Source organism: Schistocerca nitens, chromosome 8 (genome assembly GCF_023898315.1).
Source record: "Schistocerca nitens isolate TAMUIC-IGC-003100 chromosome 8, iqSchNite1.1, whole genome shotgun sequence".
Taxonomy (NCBI): Eukaryota; Metazoa; Arthropoda; class Insecta; order Orthoptera; family Acrididae; genus Schistocerca; species Schistocerca nitens.
Genome location: NC_064621.1, coordinates 263,679,939 through 263,694,508, shown reverse-complemented (window position 1 = coordinate 263,694,508; position 14,570 = coordinate 263,679,939). Strand labels below are relative to the sequence as shown.

Below are 14,570 nucleotides of genomic sequence, written 5' to 3'. Positions count from 1 at the left end.
GTAATCTTTTGGATAGTGTTTCTTTCATAGTTTTGCATGTTCCATATTGAGGCATATTTCTTACTTTGTTTGAGTCTTTCTTCCATTTATGCAGCCCACTGTCAGATTTTATGGAGAAAAATCAGGTTTTGCACACTGCTTAACATTAAACACAATGTATTTTAATTCAGTTTTATCTCCATTTTTAACACCGACGCTGCTGCAAAAGCAACTAGTAATTGTTTTGATATTAAATGAGTTGCAAATTTGAGTGAACAGTAACTATGGACAGTTGTTTCAGGGAAACTGTAAATAAAAACTGGAATTTGCTTTACAAATTATGATCACGCCGAGTTCTGTTATGTTTTTACTGATGCACGGTCAACCAAGGATAATCGCTTGTCATGTTGCGCTTGTGTAGTCCACTAAACCTACTGTAGGGGTGTACATTTTTCCAGCTTCCCGGCGAGCTAGGAATTTGACAATTTTCAACATTTTTTAAAAATACTTGCATTGCATCTTAGCAGTTAAAATTTTGACAGGGTCTTTCTTCCACTATAAAAAAAAATTCAGGGCATATTTTGAAATGTTGAATTAGACCAATCCCTTGTTTAGCTCAATACAGGTGACAGGTGACAGTCACACAGAATGATAAAAATAAATAAAACCTAACTTTCATAAACTTATTCGTTCCTCCAGAGGAGGGAGGGAAAACAGGGGAAAGAGGGGAAAAGTGGGTGCAGGTCTCTCGTAACGTAGGTTATGAGGTAACAAAGTGGAAGGTAAGCGAAGATGAAGTAAAGGTTGTACAGGGGAAGTGTGTGTGTGTGTGTGTGTGTGTGTGTGTGTGTGTGTGTGTGTGTGTGTGTGTGTGTGTGTGTGTGTGTCATCTTCAAAGCAAAGAAGAAAGATTGTAAAAAAAGAGGTATGTAAGAGGGCCATTTTTTTTTCAACCTCCGATCATTTAGTATAGAAGCTATGCGAGTGGTAGAAAGTGGACATATCCTGTAGGCTACTGCGCAAGTCTCGCACTACACACTCTGCCATTGCCAACCTCAAGACTACATTCTGCGTTGCACTACAGCGAGGTAAACATGGCTGCCATCATTGTTGCTCCCGCCAAGTGTGAATTACGAAGTGTAATTTGGTTTCTGCAAGCAGAAGGGAATAGTGTAGCAGAAATTCATTGTAGAATGAGCCAAGTGTATGGTGATAACTTCCTGACTGATGGTGTTGTGCATGAATGGTGCCGAAAGGTTAAAGACGGCCAAAATGATGTGCACAATGAAGGGGGCCAAGGATGCCTGTATGTTGTTACAGCTGACCTTGTTGAACGAGTTGACAGAATGGTTAGAGAAAGTCATAGGTTCACCCTAACTGCTTTTTCTATGGAAATTTTGCAAGTTCCAAGATCTGTTGTAGACTCTATTGTTACTGAACATTTAGGCTACAAAAAAACTTTGTGCTCCTTGGGCTCCAAAGATGTTGACGGATGCTCACAAAAAATCACGGAATGGCATCGGCGTTGAATTTCCTTGACCATTATCATGATGATGGAGAGAATATTTTGAAATCAGTTGTTACTGAAGATGAAACTTGGATCCAATATGACACACTGGAAACAAAACGACAATCACAACAATGGATGCATCCAAATTCACCAAACAAACAAACAAACAAAAATTCAAACAAACATTCAACAACAGAAAGGTTATGGCTACCATGTTTTGGGACCAAAAAAGTGTGTTGCCTGTAGAGTTTATGCAGCCCAGAACCACTATCAATGCAGCTGCTTATTGTGAAGCTTTACAATGTTTGCGGAGAGCCATTCAAAACAAACGAAGAGGGATGCTGACTTCAGTAATTTTGTTGATCCACGACAACGCTCATCCACACACTGCTGGTACAACCCGACGGCTTCTTGAACAATTTCAGTCGGACATTTTCGATCATCTGCCATACAATCCTGACCTGGCACCCAGCGACTTTCACCTTTCCCTGAACTGAAGATGTGGCTAGGAGGGCAGCACTTTCAAACTAACGAAGATCTTCAAAACGATGTCAATGCTCATTGGTGGCAATACTTTTTGAAGAGGGTTTTGCAAAGCTTGTCCATGGGTACGATAAATGTCTCAATCTTTTCGGTGATTATGTTGAAAAGTAACCATAAGTGTACAAAACTTTTGGTAATAAAATAGTTTTCTATGAACTTGTCTTTTATTTATAGCCTATCGGAGGTTGGAAAAAAAAAAACAAAAAAAAATAAACACACACACACACACACACCAGCCCTTGTATATATGAACAGTTATCTCCGGTTGCTACAGATGGATTACAGCTATTGCTTTGAGTGAAAGCAGCAGTAGGGATTGGGGCAAGGAAGGGGGAAGTATAGCAGAGTATTGGTGGGAGGAGCACTTTCTGGTGGAGCATGCAGGGACTAGAAGGTGACAGGACAAGGCAGGCAGTGGCAGCGCCAGGGGCTGTGGGAGACGGAGAGTATTAGATAGGGGTAAAGACTGGTAGGTGCATTGGCACAGAGCAAGCGCAATGAGCAATGGGGGGACGTGAAGTGGGGGGAGGTATGTATGAGATGATTAATACTAAGTAGAAGAGAATAGGAGATAATATTTTCAGCTGCATGCCGCCAGACTCAGATGCATTTACAGTTGCTTTCACATTGTAATTAATATGAAGTGAGGTTAGTTTCCTTTGCTGTGTGGGCCAGTGAGATATTGGTTGAAAAAGATGCTTGTTCAAGAAGATAAATATGTTATAGTGTGTATAAGTATGATATTTTTATCCATTTTGTGAATTTACTTACATTTTTGTTAGTAATTTCATTGTCTGGCATACAGAGCAACAGTAACAAGTACTTCACAACTTAACACTTTCATAATCATTTAATTTCGCCACTCCAAAGCTAAGGTAAACAATTTTCTACTGCTAAAACAGTAGTATGCAGTAAAGATGAAAACATTTATATCCAGATAATGGAAAATCCAGGATGGAATGTAACAATACAAGAGAAGGAAAGTTGCTACTCATCATATAGTGGAGGTGCTGAGTCACGGTAGGCACAATAAAAAGATTCACACAATCGTAGCTTTCGGCCATTAAGGCCTTTGTCAGCAGTAGACACACATCCACACATGCACACACACACACACACACACACACACACACACACACACACACTCGTGCAAGCACAACTGGCACACACATCTGCAGTCTCCGTGAGCTGAAACTACACTGCGAGCGGCAGCACCAGTGCATGACGGGAGTGGCGACTGGGTGGGGGTAAGGAGGAGGCTGGGGCAGGTAGGGGGGGGGGATAGTATGGTGGGAGTGGCAGACAGTGAAGTGTTGCAGTTTAGATGGAGGGCAGGAGAGAAGGTGTGGAGGGGGAAGGGGGTAAGTAGCGGAAAGGAGAGAAATAAAAATAAAAAGAAATTAATAGACTGGGTGTGGTGGTGAAATGACGGCTGTGCAGTGCTGGAATGGGAACAGGGAGGGTTCTGGATGGGTGAGGACAGTGACTAACGAAGATGGAGGCCAGGAGTGTAACGGGAACATAGGATGTGTTGCAGGGAAAGCTCTCACCTGCGCAATTCAGGAAAGCTGGTGTTGGTGGGAAGGATCCATATGGCACAGGCTGTGAAGCAATCATTGAAATGAGGAGTATCATGTTTGGCAGCGTGTTCAGCTACAGGGTGGTCCACTTGTTTTTTAGTCACAGTTTGTTGGTGGCCGTTCATGTGGATAGACAGCTTGTTGGTTGTCATGCGTACATAAGAATGCAGCACAGTGGTTGCAGTTGAGCTTGTAAATCACATGACTGGTTTCACAGGTAGCCCTGCCTTTGATGGGATAGGTGATGGTAGTGACCGGACTGGAGTAGGTGGTGGTAGGAGGATGTATGGGACAAGTCTTGCATCTAGGTCTATTACAGGGCTATGAGTCATGAGGTAAGGGATTGGGAGCAGGGATTGTGTAAGGATGGACGAGTATATTGTGTAGGTTCGGTGGACAGTGGAATACCATGGTAGGAGGGGTGGGAAGGATAGTAGGTAGGACATTTTTCATTTCAGAGCACGACGAGAAGTAATCGAAACCCTGGCAGAGAATGTAATTCAGTTGCTCCATTCCCGGATGGTACTGAGTTATGAGGGGAATGCTCCTCTGTAGTCGGACTGTGGGACTTTGGGAGGTGGTGAGAGACTGGAAAGATAAGGCACAGGAGATTTGTTTTTGTACAAGGATGGGAGGATAATTACGGTCAGTGAAGGCTTCAGTGAGACCCTTGGTATATTTAGAGGGGGACTGCTCGTCACTGCAGATGTGACGACCACAGGTGGCTAGGCTGTACGGAACATTGCCTTCACAACACATAATAAACTGCAACACACACTGACCCCCCAGGGGATCCACAACTCTTTTGTGGATACGTGCGTAGCGAGCACAGGACCCCGAGCTGATGGGGCCTTCCTTCCTTTCCGGGCTGCATACCTTCCCTTTCCGCATCCTTCCCCATCCCCCATCTTCGCCACCCCCCCCCCCCTTCACCTCTGGCTCTTTCTTTCCCTTTCTCTGGGGTTATGGTTTGTGCCTACGTCCGGAGACGGACGCTTGTACATATACTACATTCTTCGCCTTCCTTCCTTGCTTGTAAGTCTTCATCCTTCCTTTGTCCTTCTCTTTTCCTTACCTCTTCTCTCTACCTTCTCCGCTGCGGCATTTGAGATCTCTCTTCTTTCCTTTCCCTTTCTCTTTCTTCCTCCCTGTGCGTGTCTGAAGGCCAACCCACGCACTTCCATGCGTAGCCGGTGACGGGGTAACGCGTAATTCCCCGCCCCGGGTAGACGGGTAGGACACGTACGTACCCCCTGGTAACGGCCAGGCCCAGGGAGGGGTGATTACCCGAGCTGAAACCTTCCGAAAGTGCCGATTGGTCCCTCCGTCCGTTTGTCGGGAGGTGTGACCTGAGGTGTGAACAATCACCTAAGGCGGGAGTGCCCTCAGAGAGGGGCCCCACAAGGGAGGAGCGCGCCATCGGAGACGCCGGTAATCATGGGGGATTCTTCCGCAATTGTCTCCTCACCTTCCACTATGTCTGCTCACAAACGTAAGTTCACTGAGTCTCAACCACAGTCAGTTCTTCCATCGTTGCCACAGTTCCTTGTTGTTTCTCGGTCTGACGAAGGTCACGACTTCTCCACGGTCAACCCTTTCATTATTCAGAAAGGTGTCGACGCAATTGCAGGTCCTGTAAAGTCTTGTTCCAGATTACGGAATGGCACCCTGTTGTTAGAAACAGTCAGTGCCCTCCAGGCACAAAAATTGCTGCGTGCATCACTACTACACACCTTCCCTGTCCGGGTGGAACCGCACCGTACCTTAAATTCCTCGCGTGGAGTCGTTTATACACGCTCCCTCGATGGATTGTCTGACGAAGAAATCCAGCACTACCTGTCTGACCAGGGCGTAACGGCTGTTCATAGGGTTATGAAAAGGGTTGACACGAACATCATTCCAACCCGCACTGTCTTCTTGACATTTGACAAAGTTCAACTACCATCGAAAATCAAAGCTGGCTATGAGATAATTTCCGTTCGCCCTTACGTCCCGAACCCTACGCGTTGCTATCGGTGCCAGCGGTTCAATCACACCAGCCAGTCCTGTTCCAATCCGGCCAAATGTGTTACGTGTGGCAGGGATGCCCATGAGGGTGCTTGTCCACCTCCATCCCCTCGCTGCATCAACTGTATGGGTGACCACGCCGCTTCCTCTCGAGATTGTCCCGTTTTTAAGGACGAAAAGCTCATCCAGGAAATTAGAGTAAAGGAAAAGGTGTCGACCTTTGCTGCTCGAAAATTATTCGCCAGTCGACAGCCCACCGTGCCTCAGAAAGGAAAATACAGCACTGTCCTTGCTTCTCCTCGGCCAACAAAGGAGGCGGCCACGCAGACTTGCGACTTCACCTTTAGTGCCACGGTCGTCAGATCGGCCAGCGCAAAGATCGCCCGTTCAACCTCACCACTTTCGCCTGCCCACTCTCTGGCTCCCCCTTCGTCGAGTTCTGCTAAATCTCGAGCCCAAAAGTCAGACACCAAGACTTCGAAAAAAGAGCATACTCGTGAAGAGTTTTTACGTACGGCAACTTCCCAACCATCGGTTCCTCCTTCCTCTAAACATCATACTTCCAAGAAGGCTACAAAGAAACCCAGTTCCTCTCCTTCTCCGCCAAGGCGTGTCCCATCTACAGTACCACCTGGCGGAAGTCGCCCTCGGCCGTCTTCTGTGTCGCCGAGGCGCACTGCTGGCGGCCGATCAACCGGCCGGTCGCTGGTGGCAGGAGCTGCTCCTGACCAACCTATGGATCAGGATCTTCTGCCTTCGGCTGAATGCCATTCCATGCTGTCGGTCGCAAGCTCAGAGCAGTCGTTGAGTTGACAGCGACCTTGGTCACATTCCTCCATTTTCTGTTCACCCTATGTCCATTATCCACTGGAATATCCGCGGTATTCGAGCCAATCGGGATGAATTGTCGATCCTCTTACAGTCCTACTCGCCGGTCATCTTCTGTCTTCAGGAAACAAAGCTGCGTCCCCATGACCGCTTTGTTCTCCCTCATTTTCAGTCTGTCCGATATGATCTCCCCTCTGTTGAAGGCACTCCAGCACATGGAGGCCTCATGATTCTTCTCCATGAAACTGTCCATTATCACCCAATCCATTTAAACACTTCCTTCCAAGCTGTCGCTGTCCGTCTTTCCCTTTCCGGATACACGTTCTCTCTTTGTACTGTATACATTCCATCGTCCACACCAATGGCACGAGCTGATCTCCTTCATCTTCTTGGTCAGCTTCCACCCCCATATTTGCTGGTTGGGGACTTCAATGCCCACCACCCGCTTTGGGGATCTCCACATCCTTGTCCACGTGGCTCACTATTGCTAGACGTCTTCCACCAAGCAGATCTAGTTTGCCTCAACACTGGGGTCCCTACGTTTTTGTCTGCCTCCACGGCAAATTTATCTCATTTGGACCTTGCGGTCGGTACTGTTCCGCTAGCTCGGCGCTTCAAATGGTTCGCCCTTGATGATATCCACTCGAGTGACCACTTTCCATGTGTCCTTAGACTGCAGCCTCAACGGCCATATATGCGCCCGCGACGCTGGAAGTTTGCTCAAGCCGATTGGACACTTTTTTCGTCTCTAGCGACATTCGATGACCGTCACTTTCCCAGCGTCGACGATGAGGTCACACATATTACCGACGTTATTCTTACAGCTGCGGAACATTCAATACCACGCACCTCCGAATTGCCCTGGCGCCCCCCAGTTCCTTGGTGGAACGAGGCATGCCGTGATGCACTACGTGAGCGGCGACGTGCTCTCCGCGTTTTCCGCCACCATCCTACTTTGGCCAACTGTATCCGCTATAAGCAGCTACGAGCATGATGCCGTCGTGTAATCCGCGATAGCAAGAAGGCAAGCTGGAAATTCTTTATTAGCTCATTTAACACCTTCACTCCCTCCTCGGAAGTTTGGAGTCGGCTTCGACGGTTCTCAGGCGCGCCTAGTTTCTCCCCGGTCTCTGGGCTCACTGTCGCGCATGACACATTAGTGGACCCCGTCGCAATTTCTAACTCGTTGGGTCAGCACTTTGCCGAGATTTCGAGCTCTTCAAATTACCCGCCAGTGTTTCTCCCGAAGAAACGTGCAGCGGAAGTGCGACCTCTAGCTTTCTCCTCTCAAAATCGCGAAAGCTACAATACTGTTTTCTCCTTGCGGGAACTCCAACATGCACTCTCTTCTTCTCGCTCCTCCGCCCCAGGACCAGATGGTATCCACGTCCAAATGTTGCTGCATTTATCAACCCATAGTCTGCGTTACCTCCTTCGCCTTTATAATCCAATTTGGACCGACAGTACTTTTCCCAGACGATGGCGGGAAGCTATCGTCATTCCTGTTCCGAAACCTGGAAAGGACAAACATCTCCGCTCTAGCTATCGCCCCATTTCTCTCACGAGTAGTGTCTGTAAGGTTTTGGAGCGTATGGTGAATTACTGTTTAGCGTGGTGGCTGGAATCCCGCAGTCTTTTAACACCTGCCCAATGCGGATTACGAAAGCATCGTTCTGCAGTTGACCATCTTGTTGCTCTCTCCACTTATATCATGAACAATTTTCTCCGGAAACGCCAAACGGTAGCAATATTTTTTGATCTGGAGAGAGCATACGATACCTGTTGGAGGACAGGCATCCTCCGCACACTGTTCTCTTGGGGCTTTCGAGGCCGGCTGCCCCTTTTTCTTCGCGAATTTATGGCAGAGCGCACATTTAGGGTGCGGGTGAACACTACTCTCTCCCGCACTTTCTCCCAAGAAAACGGGGTACCCCAGGGCTCCGTGCTGAGTGTTGTACTGTTTGCCATCGCTATAAATCCAATTATGGATTGTCTCCCTCCCGATGTCTCGGGCTCCCTCTTTGTGGATGATTTTGCGATCTACTACAGCTCTCAACGGACCAGCCTTCTTGAACGACGTCTTCAAGGATGTCTCGATCGCCTCCACTCTTGGAGCATCGAAACAGGCTTCCGTTTCTCTCCCAGTAAGACCGTTTGTGTTAATTTTTGGCAACGTAAGGAGTTTCTTCCGCCCTCCTTACATCTAGGACCTGTCAACCTTCCGTTTTCAGACGTCGCTAAATTCTTGGGTCTTATGTTTGACAGAAAACTGTGCTGGTCCTCCCACGTTTCCTATCTTTCGGCTCGCTGTCTGCGATCGCTCAACACCCTCCGTGTCCTGAATGGTACCTCCTGTGGAGCGGACCGAGTGGTCCTTCTCCGCCTCTATCGCGCCTTAGTGCGCTCGAAATTGGATTATGGAAGCATAGTCTACTCCTCTGCTCGGCCGTCTATTCTTCGGCGTCTCGACTCTATCCACCACCGTGGATTACGTTTAGTGTCTGGAGCTTTTTACACTAGCCCTGTGGAAAGCCTTTATGCTGAGACTGCTGAACCTCCGTTGTCCAATCGGCGAGCGGTCCTTCTAAGTCGTTATGCTAGCCATCTGTCTTCCATGCCTGCTAATCCAGCCCATGCCCTTTTTTTCGACGCCTCATTTGATGTAGGGTATGCTGGCCGCTCCTCCTCCCTACTACCCCCGGGAGTCCGCTTCCGTCAACTGCTCCATTCTCTTTCCTTCCGCTTTCCTAAAACCTTCTTGACAACTTGGGGTACAGCACCGCCTTGGCTCCGTCCCCGGATCTGCTTGCTCCGTGAACTTTGTCGATTTCCCAAGGATGGTACCCCTACACTTGTTTATCGTCGGGCATTTGCTGCTCTATGTGCACAAATGACGGACGCCACATTTATTTACACCGACGGCTCGAAAACATCGTTAGGTGTAGGGAGTGCCTATATTGCTGGCGACACCCCAAATCAATTTCGGCTTCCCGACCAGTGTTCGGTGTATACTGCGGAGCTTTACGCTGTTCTCCAGGCTGTCCACTACATCCGCCGCCATCGGCGGATACGGTACGTTATCTGCTCAGATTCTCTCAGCTCTCTCCTCAGTCTCCAAGCTCTTTACCCTGTGCACCCTCTGGTCCACCGGATTCAGGACTGTCTGCGCTTGCTCCATCTGGGGGGCGTCTCGGTGGCGTTCCTCTGGCTCCCGGGACACACTGGTATCTGTGGGAATGAGGCGGCCGATATAGCGGCCAAGGCTGCAGTCTCTCTTCCTCGGCCAGCTATTCAGTTGCTTCCCTTCACCGATATACGGAGCGGTTTATGTCGCAAAGTTGCTCATTTATGGCATGCGCATTGGTCAACACTTCCCAATAATAAATTGCAGGCAGTGAAAGCTCTTCCTTGCGCTTGGACTTCTTCCTCCCGAACGCGTCGTCGGGAGGAGGTAATTTTAACTCGACTCCGGATAGGGCACTGTCTTTTTAGCCATCGACATCTTTTAAGCGGCGATCCTCCCCCACTCTGTCCCCACTGCTCTCAGCTGTGGACGGTAAGACACCTTTTAATTGAATGCCCCTATTTTAATCCGTTACGCGCCCGTCTACAGCTATCGCCTGATCTATCGTCGATTTTAGCAGATGACACGCGCTCAGCCGACCGCGTTCTCCAGTTTATTAGTGCTAGTGAAATGACGTCAGTCATTTGAAGCTTTTTTTGGGGACAACCACCCCCTTTCTGTAGTGGATTTTTCAGCCTTCCTTCTGCTTTTAGTTTCTCCAATTTTATGACTTTGTTCCCATTGCTGCTGATTTTCAGTTTCGGTTTTCTTTTTTACTGTTTCCTAAGTCACAGGCTGGGCGCTAATGACCATAGCAGTTTTGCGCCAAAAAAAAAAAAAAAAAAAAAAAAAAACTGGGCAAGGCTTCCAAAAAATACACTAAAACATATAAATGCCTACAATACTAGCAACTGTAATAAATCAGCAATGGCCACCCATTCCATGATATTCTGCACAATCTTCATATATTAAATAAAACTGACATGGGACATCTAGTGGACATACATGAAGAACAGGAAATATTCATTCATGGCACAGCACAGGGAGACATGTTACTAAATGATGAACTTGAAAGTTCTGATATTAACTTCTTTGAAAACTTCAACATTGAAAGCCTGTGCCTCACCTAAGGTGTGCCATGACATAAATACATATAGATACAAATGTTTTCATATTCACTGTATGCTACTGTTTTAAAAATAGAAAATTGTTTACATTAGCTTTGGAGTGATGTAAACAAATGATTATGAAAGTGTTAAGTTGTCATGTACCTGTTACTGTTGCTCTGTGTGCCGGACAGTGAAAAAACCAACAAAAATGTAAGTAAATGCACTAACAAAATGATCTAATTATGCTTATACACACTATAACATATTTATCTTCCTGAACATGTCTTTTCCAAAACACACACACACACACACACACACACACACACACACACACACACACACACACATACACAGCAAAGGAAACTAATCTCACTTCATATTAATTACAATGTAAAAGTAACTGTATATCAGTCTGATGGTGGCAAGATGCAGCCATGTTTGGTGCCAATAAAATAGTAGTTACAAAGAACTGTTACAGGATATAAAAATCTTACAGTATATTTGCAGCCCTCAAATAACTATATAATATGAATAAATTTGAGAAGAGAATTAATAATGAAAAGTGAAAATGAAAAAGGTGGTATAAAACACACACACACACACACACACACACACACACACAAAATCAACAGTACATCCAGTTTTATAGCTGCCATCCTTTCTACATCAAGCACTCCCTTCCCTGCAGTCTAGGTCTCTGCAGTAAATTTATCTACTCCAGTGATAAATTCCTCAGCACATACACCAATAACCTGTCTTAATGCTACCATCTCCTACAACTACCCTGCAGACCTTGTCCATAATCCAATCTCTTGAGCAGTCCATCCCCCCCCCCCCCCTTTCGGCAACAATGATCCAATCTCCAGGCCACACAAAAGCATCCCCTTGTCACTCAATACCATCCTGGCCTTGAAAGGCCTAGCATATTACTCAGCCAGGGCTACAACTTCAAGTCGAGCCATGAAAAGAGATCATCCCTTCACAATATACTCCTTACACAACCCACAGTAGCCTTTCTTCATCATTTTAACCTCTGTGACATCCTTGTCAAACCCAACAACATTATCAAACTGCCTTCCCTGCATAAAGGTTCATACCCACATAACTGCCCTGCTGAAAAACCTGCCCAATGTCTCCCCTCAATCACCTACTCCAGCTTCACCACTGCTAAAGCATGTAACATTCAAGACAGGCCATGTGTGTGAAACAGCATGTGAGTTATCAGCTGACATGTGTTGACTGCATAGCATTCTACATTGGTAGGACAGCCATAAAATTGGTTGAACACATCAAAGAGCACAGACAAATTATCCACCATGGTACCTGCTACATAACACAAGCCATTCAGATTCTCCTTACTTAGTATTATTCATCTCACATATAACTGTCTATCTCCTTTGCTTTGAAACTGGTGCAGTACTTGTGATGCATTATCTTTTACTTCCTTTGGACACGCTTCACACTCCATCTTTGCTTACCTTCCCCTTGTTGAGTCATAACTTAGATTGTGAGTGACTAGTATCCATTTTCCCTTTTACCCCTCCCTTTTCTCTCTTCCCTGGTGAAGGAACAAGTTTTGGGAAGCTAGGTTCCAAATATTTTTTTCGATTTTGTGTAACTGTCGGCTGTACTGACCTGAGGAAAATTCTGGCATATCAGCTATGATGATTATTAGAAGTTAGCTATTTTGGTATCATGGTTAAACCACATACCTCTAAGACAAAAAAAAGATGCACCATGAAGGCACTGATAGATGTGATGTACATGTGCAGTAGACAAATGATAAAGATTTCGGAAAAAATTGATGATTTATTCAAGACATGTTTTGAGGCATCAAGGGATCACAAATTTAGCATTGGAGGGCAGCGTGGAGGGTAAAAATCGTAGAGGGAGACCAAGAGATCAATACACTAAGCAGATTCAGAAAGATGTAGGTTGCAGTAGGTACTGGGAGATGAAGAAGCTTGCACAGGATAGAGTAGCATGGAGAGCTGCATCAAACCAGTCTCAGGACTGAAGACCACAACAACAACAACAATTCAAGAGAGAGTGCTTCACAAATTGAGCACGTCACTATCACTTTGGTCCACCTCTAGCCCTTATGCAAGCAGTTAGTCAACTTGGCATCAATTGATAGATTTGTTGGATGTCCCCCTGAGGGATATCATGCCAAATTCTGTCCAGTTAACTCACTGGATCATCAAAATATTGAGCTGGTTTGAGGGCTATACCCATAATGCACCAAATGTTCCCAATTGGAGAGAGGTCTGGTGACCTTGCTGGCAGAGGTGGAGTTTGGCAAGCTTGAAGACAAACAGTAGAAACTCTTGCTATGCGTGCATGGACTGTGTGCTGCTAAAAAGTAAGTGCAGGATGGCTTGCCATGAAGAGCAACAGAAAGGGGCGTAGAATACTATTGACATACCACTGTACTGTAAGGGTGCCACAGATGACCACCAAAGAAGTCCTCCTTTGAAAAGGAAATGGCACCCCAGTCCATCACTAGTGGCTGTCCGGCTGTATGGTAGACGACAATCAAGTTGGTATCCCACCACTTTACGTGGTGTATCCAGACACATCTGTGCTGGTGATTGGGGCTCTGTGCTGGTGATTGGGGCTCAGTTCGAAACAGGACTCACTGCTTAAGACAGTTGTGCTCCAGTCAGTATGATTAATGGCTGATGATGTGTCTGGAAACACTCCATACAGCGGTGGAATACCAACTCGACTGTTGCACACCATACAGCCTGACACCCAAGAGTGGAATTTCTTTCTACAGTAGGACTGCTTTGGTTTTCATTTGTGGTATCCTTACAGCACAACTATTCTACACCCTGTTTTGTTGCCCTTCATGGCAAGCTATCCTGGGCTTACAGTTCACAAAGATAATGCCCGCCCACATACAGTGAGAATGTCTGCTGCTTTTCTTCATGCTTGCCAAAAAACCTACATTGGCCAGCAAGGTCGCCAGATCTCTCCCCAATTGAGAATGCTTGAAGTATTATAGGCAGGGCCGTTCAACCAACTCAGGATTTTGACTATCTAAAGTGCCAATTGGACAGGATTTGGAATGATATCCTTCAAGAGAACATCCAACAAATCTATCAATTAATGCCAAGATGAATAACTGCTTGCATAAGGGCCAGAGGTGGACCAATTGCTCAATTTGTGAAGCTCTTTCTCTTGAATAAGGTGTCCAGCTTTTCTGAAACTGTAATCATTTGTTTGTCTGTACATGTGCAGCACGTCTACTGATTTGCATCCCATTTGAATAATTCATTCATGGTGTGCCCTTTTCTTCTTAGAGTGTATTTCCCCTGTGTAAATATAGACATGTACTTCATTGCTGTAATACTTTCTTTTCCAGAGCTGGTCAGAGACAATACAATGGCTCAGTGAGTATTCACCAGAAATTAGGCCCCAAGAATTCCACCATAAAACTATTTCAGCACTAGCTAGACTTACAGCAGTGTCTGTAGAACAGTTCCACAAGACTGCAGAATTACTGTTGGTAAAGGAAGATCGAGATCCGTTCCAAGAGGCTCACTGTCTCCAAGAGTAACTATCTAGTTCTAGGAAAAGTTGTGTTTATTAGAAAAATAATTATTTTTTCTATGGTGTTTTTAATTTTGTTTCAGAATGACTCTTTTATTGTCAGTCCACATCAGTATACTGGCTGCAAAATTTTCTGACACCCTGTCTTCTCGTGAAGAAGAAGAAAGCTCAGGATTAACGTCTGTTAGTGATATAATCACTAACATTTTTCTTGAGGTAAGCATTCTCTGAGCGGCTTGGATGTCTCTGCACTTTAAAAAATTCTCATTTAGGTCTCAAGATAAAAATATGTTAAGAGTTTGGGAAGAAGCGCCAGGAAAAATGATTAATAGATGATTTTTGAATTCCGTCTGACTGGTCTTCCTTTTCTTTCCTTTATTTATTTATCATCTGAT

At 45.8% G+C, this 14,570-nt stretch overlaps 1 protein-coding gene across 1 annotated transcript in view; it reads left to right on the top strand.

Moving 5' to 3' along the window:
- LOC126198964 (protein FAM114A2) overlaps positions 1-14,570 on the top strand; it is an 82,795-nt gene that overhangs the window by 51,144 nt on the left and 17,081 nt on the right. The window contains exons 7-8 of the mRNA XM_049935615.1: positions 13,988-14,178; positions 14,259-14,391. Coding sequence (XP_049791572.1) covers positions 13,988-14,178; positions 14,259-14,391 — 324 coding nt within the window. The remainder of the gene's footprint in view (positions 1-13,987; positions 14,179-14,258; positions 14,392-14,570) is intronic.